Here is a 20,605-nt window from a genome sequence, read left to right on the forward strand (position 1 = left end):
TTTTTGACAGAAGTAATAGTTTAGATGGACAGTCCCAATGTTTTGGAGAAAACCAACTAATTTATTGACAACAAAGCTTTTTTAAATTTTCTTTTCTGAAAATTTCATGGCTACAGGCTCAGAAATTTAAGTTCCTAGAAGACTCTCCTTTTTAAAAAATATTTTAAAATTGTAGATGGACACAATACCTTTATTTTATTTACTTATTTTTTATGTGGTTCTGAGGATTGAACCCAGTGCCTCACACATGCTAGGCAAGTGCTCTACCACTGAGCCACAACCCTAGTTCCCACTCAAGAAGACTCTCAAAAATATGTTCTCAATTCCTTTCTATCTCCCACCCAGAGCTGAAAGAATCACACCAACTGTGTCATATTAAACACATCTGCATTCAACACTGATAAAAGTGCATGACTGAGGAACAGATAAGAATTGTTTTCAATTTGTTCAGATGGAATTGGTTAAATTTAACCTAATTAGACCAAATAATCAAAGCAGGTGTTTGTAAGTTGCCAATGTTTTTATTCTCTGTAATTGTTCGGCTCTATTTCCCAAGAACTTAAGTAAAGGAAGTTAATATGTCATAAAAATCACTGACCTTACATTTATTCATGTCACACATATATTATTCATGTTCTAGGCAGTACAAATACAAGGCATTGTTGAATACTTCTCACAGATTTAACCATTTAACCATGAGCAACATCTAAGCTGGCCTGTGGGAGGGATTATGTTACCCAACTTCCATTATATAAATACAAGCAGTAATAAGTGAAAGCCTGTCTTCTAATCTTCTCCTGATCTACAAAGCACACTCACTTGGCGTTTAGACTATTTAGGGATTCTGACTTCACTCTCAAGCTGGTCACTTTTAAGGCATTTAGAGAAAAAATAATAACAATAATAAAAGTTACATTCCAGTTAAAACAAAATGTTTATTGCACTTGGCAGAGTGATGGGATCTGAACTATAAATCCCAACTAACAAAGAAACCACAAAACCAGTCCCCAGCAGCCTGGTCCTGGGAAGTGTTTTGTGTAGTGGCCGTAGGTCTACAATCAAAAGGAAAAAGGGCAGGTGGCTGCCCAGAGCAGCGAGTATTCTCTTTCTAGTAACATACTCCAGTCCCAGCTATGCTTTCGTATTATTCTACACACCCTGGGGATGGGGAACAAACGCAGGCAGGAAAGGCCCCATGATTTATAAACTCCTGTAAAGGGGATCCCTCCCTGAGGCTTGGGGCTTCTATGGCAGGGGCAGAAGCCTGGAAAGCTGGATCCATGAGGAGAGTGACTGGTCTTTCCTGATGTGGCATACTTGGAGAGCTCAAGCTCTGCCACCTTAGTACTCATGTGACAGAGTTCTCTCTGCCTCAGAGTCCTCATGTCCAAAATGAAGGAACACTAGTACCCCCTACTCTTCATTAATGCACATAAATATGTGACATATGTTGAACTTGGTGGTGCTTGGCTCAAAGAATGCTGGCCATTATTATCAACTCCTTCAAGGAGGCTGATATTGAAAACAGTGTGTCCTGCCAGTATGGGGTACATACCTGCAATCTCAACTATCAGGGAGACTGAGGCAGGAGGGATCACAAGTTCGAGGAAACCATGCCAACTTAGAGAGATCCGTCCTCAAAATAACTTTAAAAAATGTTTTTGAAGACTGGGGAGGTAGCTCGGTGATAAAATGCCCCTGGATTTAATCCCCAGTGGGGAGAGGAGACGGCGTGGGGGTAGTTTCCTTGTATAATGCAAATCTTTTTCCAGTTAAAAAAATTTTTTTTGAGGGAGGATACTAGGGATTGAATCCAGGGTTGCTCTACTACTATAATACATACCCAGCTCTTTTTAATTTTATTTTGAGACAGGGTCTCACTAAGTTTCCCAGGCTGGCTTCAAATTTGTGATCCTCCTGCATCAGCCTCCTGCTTCAGTCTCCTGAGTTGTGTGGGCCACCTTGTAAGGTTAGTAAAACATTTCTATGAAATTGTTATGTCATTTCTTCATTTCTTTTGGATTAACAAATCCTCTTCAAGATTCATACTTCAATGTGTCACATATACATATAATTATAAAAGAACTAGGTTGCTTAAAGTTTGGAGCCTTGGAGGAAAAAAAAAACAACCCACTCATAAACTCATCAAGAGAGTTTCAAATGAAAGTCTGAAAGTGTAAGTCAGTATAACATTTGTTTAAATACTTGGTAACTAGCTATGAAAATAGCTATGAAAAACTCAAATTTAAGGGTATGGGCATAGATAGAAAGTCCATCTCTCAGAGTAAAAGAGGTAAATATTTAGTCAAGTCTCAGAGGGTATTTTAGTAGGTAGATATTTCAATGGAAAATTTCCGATCTGGGAGCAAATAACTTAAGATGGATTTAAAATTAGAATGAAAGCTCTCTGTTTCCAGTCCCTGCTCAGGCCTGTAACCCAGCCCGAGCGTCCTGTGGTGGACTTTTTCTCCCTCATTCTCCGACTCCAATTGGAGACTATAATTTTCCTTCCTGCAGGAAACTGATATATACTGGTGACAGCTGGATGCAGAAGAGGAAAAAGAATACAGGGGACAGAAAGTCCTTGTGGGTTTAAATCACTTTTAAACTCCAAACAAACCCCCACATTTGGACTTTTCAAAACCTAGTTAATGGCTGAGGAAACCTCAAATGATTGGGAAGTACTAAGATAAAAGTTTGAATTACACAAAACACATCATTATCGTAAGCTTTTCTAATTATCTTCCCTGCCTTTTCCCTTCACTGTGTTTTCCACTGTTTATGCCCCCAGCCTTCAATGTGGTTCTGAGACACTTTAGAGGTAGGAATAGCCTTCTAAGGTCACTTTCAGATTAAGGTGTGAGAGGCTATGGGCAGATTCTCCTTCATGAAAACAGTTTCCCTGCAATTATTACTTCATTTCTTTGAGAATAACTAGTCCCCTTCTAGATTCATATTTAAATACCTAACATCTAAATGTGTACACACACACACACACACACACACACACACACACACACGAAACAGAATTATTGCATAAAGTTATGAATACAAAAAATAGGAGGAAGTCCTCTATAATCCCACCTATTTTGAGAGGGGTGGGTACTGGGGATTGAACCCAGGGGTGCTTTACCACTGAGCTACATCCCCAGCCCTTTTTATTTTTTACCTTGAGACAGGATTCCCACTAAGTTGCTTAGGGGGCCTCACTAAGTTAGGCTAGCCATGAACCTGTGATCCTTCTACCTCGGGCTCATGAGACACTGGGATAACAGGCATGCGCCACCATGCTGCCCGGCTAGAATCCCACCGTTCTAAACAACTGCTTTTAGCACTGTACTGCCTTTCCTTCTGGTCTAGTCCTCCACTCTCCATGTCCCACCTCCCAGGGCCCCCATACTGGTTATCACAAAGACTGGGTAAATCTCCCCGATAGTTGGTGAATGAATTTTCAGTTATATTAGAGTGCAAGAAGCTATAGGATGAGGGTGGAGAATGAAATGCCACCACCTTGTCTTAAAAACCACATGATCTCACTTTCTGTTTTATATCCTTCAGTAATCTCCTTAGTCTACAGAGTCAACTCCAAGCCCCTTAGACTGTGTCCTGTGAGGCCCTCCAGGAGTGAGTTTCTGCTCCCTAGCCTCACCTCTAATCTCTCTTGCCTGGCATTGAACCTAGCACTCAGACACCCTGTCCTAGTTCTTTGAAGGCTGTGGTGATCTATGCCTTCTGGTCATGCTCCCTACCATCAATAATACCCACCTGCTCCTTGCTCATCTGGTGAATCCCTGCTTATCATCATCGAAATCCGCTCAACCAATTCCTCCTCTAACAGCCTTCTTCTCCTCCCAAGGAGAAATGACTTTTTGCTTTAGTGCCTCAAATGTATCCCACACATGCTTCTTGAACAGCATCTATAATCCCTTACTGTGTTTATTTAAAAGCACAAGACATATTCCTCTCTAGTCCAGACAGGTGCTCAACATATGTTTGATGCTAGCTAGCATATCTCATGAGTGAAAAAATAAACAAGAAAAAAAGAGATCTTTTTCTAGATCAGTTTGAGGGGCAAGGGCATCCCTCATCAAGAGGATTCCAGACAATCTATGCCAGGTGTGCAAGCATTTCTTCTTTCCTGAAGATGCTTAAACTATGAGGAGAACTATAAAGGTGAGGGTTGAACACAGTTTTGCCAGGCTGCAGGGGACTGTATTATACACACAGTTTCCAGCTAATGATAAAGAATAATAAGAGTAGCTATTTTTATTGTGCACTTACTCAGTGCCATGCAAAACTCATTTGTACATAAGGGTTTATGCATATAGTTGAAAACCACCCTAAGATACAGATTCTATTATTATCCCCCATTTACAATGGAGACAAAGTGTCTTAAAGAAGTTCAAAAAGGTCGAAAAATAAATGGCAGATCTGGGATTCAAACCTAGGGATCTGGCTTCAGAGTCTGTGTGTATGCTTCCTACTCTGTGGTGGTAGATATATATGTGATTTATAAACATGCACACAAAATTAATTATCTCATTTGAATTCAGAAAATAAAGTCATATATGATTGATGCATGAGTTTAAATCAAGACTTGTAACTTAATAATAACTGTACAATCCTAAAAACTGAGCAAAATTGCATTTTACCCAATCAGTTACTAACAAACATATTCAGTGAGGGCTTACTATGTGCTTGGTTGGGTAACAAAGACTATAGGACATGGTCCATTCTTCCAAGGAGCTTAATATCATGACATTATTTTGAAAGCATACTAAAATCTACACATCCAGACAAGTGATCATCTGATTTGGGGAGATACTTATCTACTGCTCAAACTGCCTTTGGAAACAATTTATGAGACATACAAGAACAGATTTCACTACTTTAAGGTCACAGCTTATTTTTATCCCAAGGAGTGCTCTCCAACTTAATCACTGACTTACTTGACATTTAGTTAGTTTAAAAATCTAGCCCAAACTCAAAGGATGAAAACTTATTACTACTATTCATGCATCCCATGAATACACACATTCATATAGGTAGATATAGCTTCATGCACACTTATCCTGTAGTATGAGGGCAATTCCCAAAGTCTAGTGCTGTCCAATTCAATATAGTGTAAGCCATATATGTAATTTGAAAATTTATAGTAGCCACGTTTTTCTTCATCAATAATATTACTTTAATGTGACATTTTGGTTTCTGTGATAAGTTATTAACAACTTTTCACATCTTTCCATTTGACAAAGTGAAATTCACATATTTTAACAATAGTTTTGTTTTCCTTATTCTTTTCATTCTAGTAGTAATCACATTTCAGGTGAAATTAATTTTGATTATATATATATATATATATATATATATTTTTTTTTTTAATAGGAGGAAAAGTATATTTGAGGGCTCACAGTTTCAGAGGTCTCAGTCCACAGATGGCTGATTCCATTCCTCAGGACTCATGGTGAGGCTTAAATTTTAAAATTTTAATCTGATGTCTAAACATTATTTCTGTAATATCTAGTCAATATAAAAATTATTGATAAATTTTACACTTTTTTCACACTTGGCCTTGGAAATCTGGAGTGTACTTTGTACTTCCAGAACATCTCAGTTTGGACCAGCTGCATCTCAAGCACTCAAGCGCCACGTGTGGCTAGTGGCTGCCTTGTGGAAAAGTACAGAGCACATTCAGAACTGTGGCTGTCACCTAGAGTCAGGGTCCAAGTGCCCATTCCCGTCACAACTTATTCTGCAAATAAGGAAACTAAGAGGAGCAGCGTGTGCCTGCAAGCTCAATGCTGCTGAGGAATGAAAGACCATTTGTGACCACATTTAACTGGGAATAAACTTCAAATAAGATTAAGAGTTTGGAGGAAAGAACAATTTAAAAAAGCCAAATTTGGGGCTGGGATATAGCTCAGTGGTAGAGCACCTGCCTGGCAGGTATGAGGCACTAGGTTCAATACTCAGCACCATATACAAATAAATAAGTAAAATAAAGGTATTGTGTCCATCTACAAATATATATATATATATATATGTATTTATATATATATGTAAATAAAAGCCAAAGTCATCCCCACAGAGCCCAGCTTATCAGGAAAGGATGGGAAGGTATTTTATAACACTCAAAGGTTCCCTCTTCTAGATAGGAATAAGGTGCTAAATGAGCCAACAAAAACTCAGTTCAAATCAACTAATGATACAGTCAACTACATGACTCTGTCAGGATCCCACTGGATAGATTTGTATGCAGGTCCTTTAGATATGTAAACAGATATGTATTATAAAGCTACATGAAATTTGGACCTGATATATACAAACACCTTACTTGGTAACAGCTGTATAATCTCTTTATAATCTATGGACTGCAGCTAATCAAGTGTACAAGTGGATGCAATAATCTCTTACAGCTAGGGTAACCTATAATTTATTATGCAAACCTGGACCCACTCAAGAATAAAATGGGGACACTATTCATAACTATGCTGGGACAAGAGGCATAAACCAAGACTGGTTTTTTTTTGTTTGTTTGTTTGTTTTGTTTTTTAGATGGAGTCTCACTATGGGATTACAGGTGTATTCACCATGCCCAGATCAACCGGGATTGTTTTATAGCTGTAAAATTATATAATCCTATATTACTGAATAGATACAACAACTGCCCCTATGCAGGGAAGTGCAGCTGAGGAAAGTCTAGTGTGTTCTTATTACCTCTGTATGGCCAAAGGGGCTTTGTGGGCTAACATACATGGATCTCCGTGAGGTGGTTTCACACTCCCACTCCAAACCCCCTATAAAGCATTTTAAATTGGTTTGAATTTGGGAACAGGGTTCCATATGGACAGAGCTGGACTTTGACAGCCTGAATGTATTTACTGAAGACAACAAATCACTGACAGACTCAATGTAACAGAGGAAAGGCCTGGCCTGCTTGTACTCAGAAACTTACTTTGTAATCGAAGCCCCCTTTAGACAGGCCTAATCAATTAGAAGAGGCTGATTTTAACCAGTTGCAGGCTCATTACCCTGCATTCCAGTTTGTGTTGATGAAAATCAGTTTCAGTCTGTGGCCTGGAACTCATGTACAGCACTTCCTGTAGCCTCTTATATAAACACATCAAAAAAATTTATTTGGAATTGCCCTTCTCCCTTAAAAAAAAACACAAAACACTTTGTGAATTGTGATTAAAATAGTACGCTTGCATGTGGGTCTGGAGCACATGCCCAGAAACATACATGACCTAAAATCACAGAGGATTTCAAAGCTTGAGGCAGCAACTGTGACATGCACCAGTGTGTAAGGGTACACTCGAGACAGGAGTGCAAATGTTCTGGCTCCAGCATCAAATGAGCCAGCTCGCTTATCTCCATAGCACGGAACAGAGCGAACAAGTCATTGAAAAGGATAACCTTTCAAAAAAAATGCATAAAACAGGAAAAAGTCAAGGTCTGCGAAACACAGAGGGTATCTGAGTAGAGTTCATACTCTTCTCTGAATGACCAAATAGAAGATATTTAACAGCAAACTTCCAAGTAAACAAGGACAAGTTTCCTTGAGAATCTTCTAGGAGGGAGCCATATGGCACTGGGTTGAATTCTGACGGATGGTTGGTCTTATTGAAGTAGGTGGGAGTGTGTGGTGGAGCTACTCAAACCCAACCCACATTTCAAAGACCTGTGACCATTCCAAAATGATATAACTATGAATCATACCTGGTTGGTTGCCCTTTGTGGCTTTGTCGAGGCAGTATGTCAACAGCAAGATAATGTCAATATATACAGCTCTGGTCACCAAACATGGATTTTGCCTAGAAAGGTAAAGAACAGAAAAAAATTGATATTTTTCTCTCCCTGAGGCCTGAGTCACAGGAATAAGAAAATGGTGTTTTCTCTCAGGTGCATCAGGAGGCTTAGGCAGTCATGGCAAATGCTTAAAATAAGATGGACGACAACACGAGGTAAGCAAATGATCAATTCAGTGAGAGTCCAAGAGCTACGGTGGAAGCTGGGGCTGTGTGTGGACCAAACATATAAAATGCTATGCTCTGGTTCCAAACAAAATAAGTGGAAATCAAGCAAAACCCAAGATCCTAACCTAGTTCGTTGAAAATGAGATGGGGCGGGAGAGATGATATTGTATCATCCCCCTCTTGTTTGAGTGTGAGTGTGGTACTCTACCACTGAGCTACATCTCCAGCACTTTTTAGTTTTTATTTTCAGACAGGGTCTCGTCTCACTAAGTTGCCTAGGCTGGCCTGGAACTTGTGATCCTTCTGTCTTAGCCTCCCAAAGGAACTTTTTTTTTGAGCACAGTGCTTGAAGAGCCCTGGCTCCAAGTTATAGTGATCAAGGAAGGGGCCAAACTCTCTTTGGTGTGCTAAAGATCTGGCAAAGGTGGTGAAAATATCACTAGGTCTGCCACTTGTGTGATGACACCAAAATTGGCACCAGTTAGTGGATTTCCTAAACCCAACCTTCTCATTCTCTGTAAATTAACAGTTTTACCATTACTCTAAAGCTTATTCCCACCTCTATTCTTACCTGCCCACATCCTGGAGCTGGCGTATATTCTGACATGAAGGCCTGAAGCAAAATGGTCAGGTGGGCTCTTTGTTGCTGACCTGCCTGCCCTACCTGAGCCCCAATGACTTGTCCATGTACAGTATCTGCTGGCTTACTGACTCCTAACTCCCCAAACTGCTAGTTTACCTGACACCTCAGGTCTGGCCTAAATACCTATGATTAGCTATTTTTAAAACTTAGTTTTAAAAAATAGGTAACACATGTACACAGTACAAAAAAAAAAAAAATCAAATAGTACAAAAGGGCATGCAGTGAAAATCCAGTCCCTCTTCCATGACTCTCTCCTTTGCCCACAGTCTGTTTCCCTTAGGAAACCACTGTTATTACTTACTGGCTGATCCTTCCAGGCACTTTCTATTCATTTATAACCCACTTGTTTATCTTTACATAAACGGTGGTTTACTACATACTAAGTTCTGAGCATTACTGTTTTTCATTAATATGCTTTGGACACCATCCTGTTAGGGACATAAAGATTTGCCTCATTTTCTTAATGGCAGTAAATACTCCATTTCATGAACTTATCTGTCCCTTTTTGACAGAATTCAGACTAAGATAATCTTCTACTGAATACAGTGTTGTAACAAATATATTTGTTCAATAGTTTTGTGCATATGGATATATCCTCACAGGAAAATTTCCTAGAAATTGCTGAATTGAGGTATCTGCACATTTAAGTTTTTCACTGACTTTAGTAATATGTTTTCTAAAGAGGCTGTACCAATTTACATGTTTGTCAACAGTGTCTAAAAGTTCCAATTTTCCCACAATCTGGCTACCACAGTCCATTATTAAACTTTATGACCTTTGCCAAGATGATAAGTAAAAAACAATTTCTCTTTGTTTTAAATTAGAATTTCATTAAGGGTGATGTTGACTACCTCTTTATATACTACTTCTTTCCCCCTCCCTTTCTTTCTTTTGTTGTATGGGGATCGAACTCAGGGGCTCATGCATGCTAGGCAAGTGCTCTACTGAATTATACCCCCAGTCCTTTTCTTTTTATTTTGAGACAAGGTCTCATTAAGTTGCCCAGGTTGTCCTTGAATTTGGGATCCTCCTGATTCAGCCTTCTGAGTAGCTAGGATTACAGATGTGTACTGCCATGCCTGGTCTTCATATGCTCTTTGTGGTGCTGGGTACTGAACCCAGGACCTCGCACATGTTAGGCAAGTGTTCTACCACTGAGCCAGTCCCCAGTTCTCTCTTCAAATACTTTCAAAAAAAGGATATTTGAAAAAAAATTTTTTTTTTAAATTTAAAAAAAAAAAAGGATATTTGAGGGCTGGGATTGTGGCTCAGCAGTAGAGCACTCACCTAGCACAAATGAGGCCCTGGGTTCAATCCTCAGCACCACCAAAAAAAAAAAAAAAAAAAAAGGATATTTGAACTTCCTTTTCTGTGACTTATATTCAAATCCTTCATTGCTATTTTTTCCTGTAATGATTTGTAGGACCTTTTTGCATATGAAGGATATCTGCACACTTGTCGCATATGTTGCAAATGGTTTTTATAGTTTGTCATGTTTTTATAATTTCTTTACCAATTAAGAAGTATTGTTTTATGTGTCAAACATATTAATATTTTTATATCTTCTGAGTTTTGTTATGACTATAAAGTACAACTTTTCTCTGATATTTACACCACACGCACTTGTGCGCAGACACACGCATTTATATAGATAATTTTTTTTCTTGGTACTGGGGAGTGAAGCCAGGGCCACTTTACCACTGAGTTACATCCCCAGCCCTTTTAATTTTTTATTTTGAGACAGGGCCTCACTAAATTGCTGAGTCTGCCATTTAACTTGTGATTCTCCTGTCTCAGCATCCCAAGTTGCTGGGATTACAGGTGTGCACCACCATGCCCAGCTATATAAAAATTTCTAATGCCCATATTGTCTTCTAGTACTTTATATTTCCACTTAAAAACTATTTGCAACTTCTATGTTTTCTTTTTCTTTTTTTTTTTTTTTTTCAGTTTTCCAATTCTTAGGAACAAGATGGCTGTGAAATTCGCTGCCTTTCTGAAGAAAGCCTGGGCCAAGGAGCCGGTAGTTGTGTCCTTTGCCATTGGAAGTCTCTCTGAGTTCTGCCCCCACTCAGCCCCTACACCAAGTATGCCATCATGATCAACAAGGCCACACCCTACAACTACCCAGTGTCCCTCCAAGATGATGGGAACATGCCTGATGTGCCAGTGAGCACTCCCATTGACAGGGAGGAGGCACCTTAGCCTAATAAAATGTGACCCACCCCCCAATTTTTTTTTTTTCCAATTCTGCCTCTTCCTTTTGTCTCTCTCTAGTTCCCCAGGCTTTTCAATCATAACCTCTTGCTGTCACTCTCCCACCCATTATGGAAAGCCCACCATCTACTAGAAACTTCTTTGATGATATCATTCCCATTACTGGGCCTTCCACTTTTTTTTTTTTTTTTTTTTAGTTGCTCAAAACATTACAATGATCTTGACATATCATACATTTGATTAAAATGGGGTATAAATTCTTATTTTTCCACGTGTACAGATTGCAGGATCACATTGGTTATACAGCCACGTTTTAACAGTTGAGAACTTCCCCTCCAAAGAAAGGGCCACTCAGGGAATAAAACCAAAAAGCAGAGGGCTGGTCCTGGGACAGAGAAATGGTGAGCCACCAGACACCTCACACAGGGCTAAAAACATGGCTCCAGAGAGCAGGTGGAATGCCTCCTGTGCATTCAGCTTTGAGCTGGCTGTGATTAGGAGACACACATGAGATAATTTCTGGCCTGAGAATTTTGTCTACTTAATGGAAAGAGCTTATGAAGATATAATTCCAATTGAGCAGTGTATGATGGGAAGAATTTAGATTGACAAAGTTGATAAAGAAGAGCATTTTGAAAAGGGGCAACCGATGTGGGAAGGAATGCGTTTGGCTTGTCCAGGGACTGATGGACACCAGCCTGGGTGGACTAGAGAATGTGTTGAGCAGGCAGGAATAAGAACAGGGCAGGCTAGGTTCCTAAAAGATGGGCTACTTCACACTGATTGGATGCTCCTCGGTGTTGTTATTTTCTGCCTGCCACCACATGACCTTCCACAGTCAGCTTATTGCTCAGGATGTTTTTCTGTGGAGCCATATGGAATAAAGGAAAGTTTGTGGGAAACTGGTTTGTCTTTCAAGTTTGATGATGAGCCTGGTTTCCATGAGATTTTTAGTTAATATTTAAAAAATGTTTTTTCCTAAATGAATAGAAGAAATAAAAGTAATAAAATCTTTGAAGTCCCCTGTCAGGCTGCAGTGTTCTGCATCTTTCCTAGGTCTGGCACATGCTGGCAACCTCACTAGCCTTGTGGCACACCTCAGGGACCGCTCCATGACTGAGAGGCTTCAGGCCAAGTCTGCTATGATCAAGAGGAACACGGGAGGCTCCCTCACAAAACTGCTGCTCTCGAGCCCAGGAGCCGAGGATCTGGGGCACAGTGGAGTCCATCCATGACTTCGGGATAGCCCAGAGAATAATCTGGCCTATTGCTCACCCATTCAAGGCTCCACCCTCCAGATAACAGGACTGTCTAGAGTCACACAGTTGGGTTTTCTCTGGACTGGCTTCTATGTCAGGAAAATAATTTTTTTCTCTTGCTATTACTTGGTGTTTGTTCTAACTTGGAAACGGTACACTGTGAGTTCAGGGTGAGCCAGAGGTTTGTTCTTGGTCTGTCGAGCCACTTTGATGATGGGAATAAAATCCCGAGAACAGCAAGCCAGCTGGACAGGAAACCAAGCCACAGGGTTTTGGTGGGCTTGGGGATTTTTTTCTTTACCCCCAAATGGAAAAATCCTGGCATGGGGCATAGTATAATGAAGATTTATAGTGCCTGAAAAAAATCAGAAGGCGTTAGGGTCCAACAGACAGGCTGAAAAACAGCATATTAGTGGCTTTAGAGTATGAGGAATCAGGTATGAGGACCAAGTTTATATACATAAAATGGAACGAAGGTCTTTTTAAGAATCTTGATTTCTTCCACTGTTTTTTTTTTTTTTTTTTTTTTTTTTAACATTTGTCTCTTGACAAATATCTACCCAAGAACTTGGTGAATAATTTTGCCCTGGGAAGTCTCTATATTTCATTAAATGTCCCGCCCTCTCTCCTGGAAGTTGGGGGAAGCAGAAAGCAGGGCAGAGGGCAGGCCTCCCAGCCATGGCCACAATGGCCCTAGTGTCTGGAGGGCAGCAGGAGCTCCTGGGAAGTCTGTGATAAATTATTCACTTCTCCTGTCCCTTCCGGAATCCCAGTGGCTGCAGATCTTTTTAAACTGGGGCCTATTCATTCAGAAAACTTTTATTAAGAAGCTACTGAGAGCCAGGAATAGTGCCAGAGTTTGGCAATATAAAGATAAAATGATTCAGGGACAGTAGTCACTGCCCTCAAGGAACTTAGAGTCCTGAATAGTGTTTTTCCAACTGCAGGTTATGATTCATTTAATTAGTTATGAAATCAACTAGTGGGTGGTGACCAGCATAAGAAAGGAAGGAAGAAAGGAAAGGAGGTAGGGAGAGAGAAAGGGAAAAAAGAGGAAAATTAAACCAGTGTAGCAAAGTCCTAGGGGTAAGCACTATTTCATTAATTTATTTGTTACATACAGGGTTTCTATAAAGTCCTTGCCCAGGGTGAATTTTTTAATAAGTTATGTATAAATAACTTTAAACAAGATGTAAATAATTAGTGAAATACAACAATTTTAGGTAAAATTTATTTTTTCTTTTCTAGGTAATAAGTCACATTACACTGGATGGTATCAACAGAGTCATGCTTGGCATCCAACATGATGGTGGATATGCTGAAAGGTAGTATTCCTGAAATTAAATATGATAAACTTGGAGAAATTCCCTCTCTGTTGCAATTTTTTGAAGTTTACATATAGCTATTACTAAAATAGCTACATATAGCTATTATATATAGTTATTACTAAAATCTATATAGCTATTTATATATATATATATATATAGCTATTACTAAAATCTCAAACTGTGTAAGACTTATTTCATGGGACGATATGTGTATTTAAAGAACATAAACACACACATGTTCATCTAGCCATATGTAAAAGGTATTTCAATTGTTGCAAATGGCTGTCAAAAAAACATTGAAAGCCACTAACTAGGTTAGCAAGAGAAGCACATAACCACTCAGGCTAGACTATGCCAGGTGCTCCAAGGAGGAGACAACAGAATAAAACTGAACGATGATGGCAGAGGAGACCATTCTGTTTGTCTAGGGAGTCAGAGGCCCCAGGGCAGATGGAGACTCAGAGGAGCCAGGGAAGCAGGTCACAGGCAGTGACCCCAGCAGTGGAAGCAGCAGGTCTGAAGATTTGGGACATGACAGGTTTGGGGAATAATAGTAAGTGCTAAAGGGATATGGTATGGGGAGAGACAGGAGGAAATGATACAGAATGTGTGAACAGAGGCCCCAAATCAGAGAGCTTCTGAATGATTTTTAAGAGTTCCAAAAGTTCCAAAGGGTTTAAGAGTCTAATAGGGCCTCATCAGCTCAAGTCACATTGGAGTGCTCAGGTGCCTGTTTAATATTGTGAAGGCTTGCCAGAGTGGTGGTACATGCCTGTAATCCCAGGGACTGGGGAGGCTGAGACAGAAGGATTCCAAGTTCGAGGCCAGCTTCAGCAACTCTGTGAGGCCCTAAGCAACTCAACAAGACCCTGTCTCAAAATAAAAAATTAAAAGCATTAAGGATGTAGCTTGGTAGCAAAGCCCTTGGGTTCAATCCCTAGTACCAAAAACAAAAAACAAACAAAATATGTTGTGAAGCCTTTGTGGGCTCCTGGAAGAAACAGATGATTCATTCTGGATACAGCAAACTTCCTGAAGAATTCACTCCCATACTCAGAAGGTCAGACACAGCTGACCTAGACTGCTAGTGTAGACTGCTGTAGACTGCTGGTGTATGTTAAGTTCTAAATAAAGAAACCCAATCTGGACTTCAACAGTCAGGGCCTGGGTCACTCTGGTCCCCAGTAAACTACTCCCCTACAACACTGATTAGAGCCATGATTCACTTTCATCAATCCAGAAACTTAGTGAGAACCCTGAGGTATCATTCTTGAGGTGGGAAACAGAGGAGAGAGCAGGGTTCTGGCCTTGTAGTCTTATGGTTTGAGGGCATGGGGAAGGATGTATGTGGAGGAAAACAAAATATACATAAAGCAATCAGAAGGAATTCCATGGAAAGGTCTAAAGACATGGAAGGATTTGGGCTGATAAGAGGAAGGAGAAGGAATTCTAGATATCAAACAGGTAGCCAATAGGCTAATGGCTTGAAATGACTCTCAGTCTTGAGACTTAATAGGGGCTCATCACAGCCATCTTCTGTAATCAAGGCTCCAACACAGCCCTTAAAGAACCAGAGGCACCAGCAGGGTCTAGCCTGGGCGCCAGCAGAGAGCAAAGGAAGCCATATCCGGGGCTTTCAGAACACCCACAGAGATGGGAGGAAGCCACAGGGAAGAGGGTAAGGGCTGTGGAGTCCGGCTGGGAAGAGGCAGAGTGGGTGCAGGAGGCAGGACGAGGAGAGGGAAAAGTCTAACACATGTTCCTACATGCTGTATGACTCCCCCTACTTGACACATGTCCAGCCACACCATGCCCTGATTTAAAATGCTCCTCAAAGCCTGTCCTCCAGGGAACTTTCCCTGACTAACCAACAAAAACAGTCTCGGAAGACAATCTGAACAGCTGACTTGACCCCAGATATTTCGCTGACCATCCTTTGGTCTCCCAGAGACCCCACAGGCCATCTTTGTAGTGCTGGCAGTTCTGGTCATTGCAATGGTGGCTCTCGACAGAGCAGACGCTGCCTCTCATCCCATTTGGTTATAAAAGGAAGAGCTGCTGTGGTCAGGAGTTAGGAGGTCCTTCTTTGATGCAGGCCACATTAAGTCAAGTAAACGTTGAAGTGTAAATTAAATTTTTAAAAAGCCCCTCCCCTGTTCTGATTTCCATTTTTACCACAGCCCCAGCCAAGTTACCATCATATGGCATTCCCGGAGAAGCAACAGGGTATTTGTTTAAACCAAGATGCCAAATGGTCATGAGTTGTAGAATATGTATTTCCACACAGGCTGTTCCCTCTACCGGAACAGTGGGAATTCAAATCTGTAGGCCGGCCAGCTGGAGGCAGCATGCAGGGTCTGGCAGGCTACCTGGGCCTGCACATTTACCTCGCCCTCACCAGGGGAGGTGTGACGGCAGGGCTGCATTTTTATGCTGGGCTCCAACAACCACCTAGCCTTCCTTGGTCTGGAGCTTTGCCAGTGTTTATACGCCTGCCCTCAGGTACAAGCTGCCCTGCAGCACTCGTACCTGGATTTTCCTTTAATAGTGAAGCCACCCTCCATGCCCTGCTCTGATGGTGGACCAGTTTCCAGGGAATTCTCTATGGTCACCATGCACAAAGAGAGCCACGAGCTGTGAGTTTTTCTAGAAAGAGAGCAAAGGCCTGGTCCATGCACTACAAATGTATGAGCTTCCCTCGAGAAAGCATCTTTCTTTCCAGGGGGTGGGATCCACGGGAGTAGAGGGCCTTCACCCCTTTACCAGACTCACAGGGAGGCATTCTGCAAGTCCCTCAGTCTGCAGAAGGTACCAGGGTCCCTTTCCCAGGGCAGGGCCAAAGCCATGGCCCGCTCTGTATCCCCTAGGAATGCCACTACTGCAGAAGAAGCCCAGAGCCTCAAGCCACAGCTTCTCCTTTTTTCCTTCATAAAGGCTCACCTGCCTTTTCAGAGAACCTCAGGAGCCACCCACACCCCCAGAGGCCCTCATATTTTTCCATCTTTCTATTAGGAATCTTTTTCTCATTAATGCACTAACACTCAAGCTATGTGCAGAGAATGATGAAAAAGAGACCTTGTGTGAGGCTTGGGATTTGTTCAAAGCCCGGGGAAACTGTTTTAGAGGGTGTATGTTTTTTATTCCTTTTATGAGAGATGCATGTTTCCCTCCCTCTGTGACTTGTTTAAAAATAAAGTTTAATATGCTGCCAGAGAAATTGCTAGTTAATAACTTAATAAGCTATGTGCTGGGAATTATGGGGGAAAAGTAGTATCCAAGAAAACTTTTATTTACAGTTTGGGGCTTGGAGGATATATAGCGTCAATTATTACACAGAATGTTAACAGAGGTCCCCTTTCTTTCTAAGAGCATAAAAAGATAAATAGGTGAGGAGAATGGAGCTTCTTGATGTTGCATGAGAAGCCTGGAAACATCAAGGTGAGGATTTCTCACAGCGTGCTCCATAGAACCATGGTAACATGTACTTGGCACATGCTTGGACCTCAGCCCCATCAGTAACAGTAATCATGATCATAATAGTAAACTGCATTTTTTTTTACTAAAAGTCTTATCTTCAAAAATATTTCTATTCTATTTCATTTAATCTTTATAAAATTCTTAAGAGGGAGGGGAAATAGGCAATATCATTCCTATATTCCTTTTTTTTTGCAAATCATCAAAGTTGTTCAGAGAGCTCAAGTGTTCTATCCAGGATCAGCACAAAGCCAAGAACAAAATTAAGGTTTTCTAGACACACAAATTCTATCTTTGTGTCCCCAACACAATCAGATGAAAGGAAGATACTGTGCCACGCAATCACAGCATGTTAGTTTGTACCCACATGCTCTGGTGTTGTGCCTGAGAGCCAATCTGGGGAAAAGCAAGGCTCCAAGCACTGTTGCTCTGGTGATGATCGGCCCGAGGGCCTGTTGCAGCATGCTGATGATGTTGATGACAAATTACTGCCGGGTACAGTTGTGCACACCTGTAATCCCAGCAACTCAGGAGGCTGAGGCAGGAGGATCCCAAGTTCCAGATCATTCTGGGCAACTTGGCAAGACCCTATCTTTAAAAAAAAAAAAAAGATTGTGGGTGGTGGTGTTACTAGGTATTGAACCCAAGGGTACTTTGCCTCTGAGCTATATCCCCAGCCCTTTTTTATTTTCAATTTTGAGGCAAGGTCTCTCTAAGCTGCTCAGGGCCTTGCTAAGTTTCCAAGGTTGGCTTTGAACTTACAATCCCCCTGACTTTGCCTCCAGAGTCACTGGAATTACAGTTGTGTGCCACCATGTCTGGCCCTGTCTCAAACTTTAAAAAAATAAACAGGGCTGGGGCTGTAGTTCAGTGTAGAGCACCTCTGGGTTCAATCCCCAGTACAAAAAACCAAAACTTGGAAACATATACTTTCCATATCTGTGTACTCTTTCATGCTTTTACAGCCATAATTTACTATGTCTTCTCCATCCTCATGTATTTCACACCCACATTTTAGAGCTTTCTATTTTACAGATGAAAACTCAGGACTGAAGACAGATAAGACCACACCATGCTAGTGGGCAACTCAGACCTGCTGACAGCAAGAATACTCTGCCTCTTTCAACGTCAGCACAGAGTTGTTTTCAGACTAGAGGCTTTCCATTCACCAAGCACCTCTAGAAGAGACCCTCTGCATAGTCACTCCAAAATACAGAGCCCACAGGCTGATGGGGGCCCTCTCTGGCTCAGGGAGTCCTGGAATGGCCCCTAAACTTTTGTGGGATGGTGTTACTCCATGAGGCTGCAGGTCCATCCAATCACTCAGGAAGGCTGGGCAGCAGGGGTAGCTGAAGGAGGGAGAGAACAGGGAGCTGAAGAGGGCCCCTCTCCAAGCTGCTCCTTTGGCCCATTCACATAAGAACAGTCCATGTTCCCCACAAGCCCTTCTGAAGGTAGCCTAAAGCCTGACCACTCAGGAAAAACATATTAGGGCTGAGTCAGCTCAAAATGAGGGCAGGGACATGTTCCCACCAGGTCTGCACACCGCCAGAAAGCCTCGGTCAGTTACTAACCTCATCAAATGTACTATCTTCAAAGGATAACTGCTGCAAACAACTGTGCAACCCAGGAGAACTAATTTACTCTCACGTTAGAACTCAGAACCTGTTGGCACAACTAGCTGGTCAGATCCTGTGGTAGTCAGCCATCTGTGAGTGGATTTCTTTTTTTTTTTTTTCCCTAATATTTTTATTTTATTTATTTATTTTTAGGTGGTACTGAAGATCAAACCCAGTGCCTCGCACGTGCTAGGTGACCGCTCTGCTGCTGAGCCCCAGCAACAGCCCCTGTGAGTGGATTGCTAAGGAAAGAGGATCTGGAATAGCTATTTTGATGGCAAAGAAAACTGACGCTGAGTACCCTAGCCAGCAAGGGCAACTACTGAGGGAGGATCCCAGGCAGCTCTGGGGCACAGGGTTGCAGGATTTTCTAAAAGGATGATCAAGAAGCAGAAGAGGGAAGCAAGTCAAACAGCAAAAAAGCAAAGTTGCTATTTACATTCCAATAACTTGAGCCACCTCTTGGGCCAGCCACACCTGCCCCCCCCCCACCCCGTGTCTAATTACCTCTTCTGCAAATATTAGTTTGGATTAGATCTTTTTTTTTTTTTTATTATTAATAGGGAGTTGGAGTGCTTCTCTTAGTCCCTTCTGAGGCTTCCAATGGGAAGGAAGTCATGTAGGTAGGTCTCCTGGCCCCGATCCCAGCTTAAACTGTATTTACCAACTCTACTATCTTCAACATCTCCCATCTTGAATTTCCACAAAAGTTTCTGTTTGAAGAAAGAATTCCACTGGGTTAAGTGACTCTAAATTCCCTTTCCTGCTATAAATTCTAAGGTTCTATGGTCGTATTAGCAAGCTTAGGAAGACAAAAGCGATGTGGTCTCAGGTACATACAAGTGTCTCTATTTCCATGACTAGTGGCCCAAGCAGATGACAAGGACTTCCAGGTGACCAAGACAGGAAGTGGGTAGAATGCTACTAGGGAGCTTCTGGTTGACCACCAGGAAAGAATGAAAATTCTGTTGACCAATGTGGGGCTGGAAAGCCTTAAAGCCTCTCTGGGCAGGTTCCATGTACGCACACACAGCATCCTCTCAGCAGTATCTGCCTGAGCTTAGTACTTCCTCTTCTCCCTTGGCCACACTCCTCTGGCTGACACTTAAGGGCTGACACAACGGGTCTTGTATCAAATCTTGCACTGCTCCCTAAGCACAGCACCTCTTCTTCACCTTTATCTCCCTGCGGCCCACAACAGACCCACGTGCACTGCCTGCAGTATGCCACGCTGCACTTGCTGTATGCTCCCCCTGGGGACCTGCTCTTTCGGCATTGCTTTTGGCATTTCCAAATCAGACCCTTGCTCTAAGGCCCAGCAGCTCAATACTGAGAACTGAGAAAGTCTTCCCCATCTCAGTTCACACTCATTGCCCCACCCCCAAACTCTTGTACTTATTCTATATACTTCTATTTGTGCTTCACTGTTGGTTAATCATTTCATAGGAATAAGCTCTCTTCTCACCTCAAATCTGACAACTGAGGCCCTATTACGGCTCCATTATACATGCCTAATGTGCTGGCTACCAATGCTCAGCTCTATTCCAAGATTCCTTTTTTGTATCTGGGCAATGAGATCTTAGTGCCAGGCTCCATCCCAGCATCACCTTCCTCATTATCCAATCTAAGATTACTTTATCTAATAACTACCTCTCCCCTAGCCTTTAAAGACTTCCCCTGCCTCCTAGAAGACTTCCTGGGCACCTCTGCCCCCACGAGCTGGCACTTATTTCTCCCTTCCCAGCTCCTGTAACACGCTTTGACTCATTCCAATATTTACTAAATTCTTACTTGTTCATAGCTAATTAAATCTGTACCTGTCCTACTCACATGGTTTTTCAAACACAGACGCATTGCTCACCTTTCTACTCCCCACTCTGCCTACTACCTTGCTTTGTTCTGTCTGTGCATCTGAATTGACTTTAGTTCACCAGGAAAGGCTCAATGAAAGTAAGGAATGTGCTGATTTACTCAAAAGATGGAACAAGTTACATGCCAAAGGGAAAAAAGTATCCCACTGCATGAGGGCTTCACACAACATTATGAGAATGTGCTCAGGACACTAAGGCAGCACTTCTTGTGAGCTAGA

General features: G+C 41.7%; 1 protein-coding gene across 1 annotated transcript in view; it reads right to left on the minus strand.

Annotated features, from left to right (window-relative positions):
- Thada (THADA armadillo repeat containing) overlaps positions 1-20,605 on the minus strand; it is a 313,209-nt gene that overhangs the window by 66,676 nt on the left and 225,928 nt on the right. Inside the window, exon 31 of the mRNA XM_076833305.2 lies at positions 7,720-7,814. Within this exon, the coding sequence (XP_076689420.2) occupies positions 7,720-7,814 (95 nt within the window). The remainder of the gene's footprint in view (positions 1-7,719; positions 7,815-20,605) is intronic.

This window comes from Callospermophilus lateralis, chromosome 14, assembly GCF_048772815.1.
Source record: "Callospermophilus lateralis isolate mCalLat2 chromosome 14, mCalLat2.hap1, whole genome shotgun sequence".
Classification (NCBI taxonomy): domain Eukaryota; kingdom Metazoa; phylum Chordata; class Mammalia; order Rodentia; family Sciuridae; genus Callospermophilus; species Callospermophilus lateralis.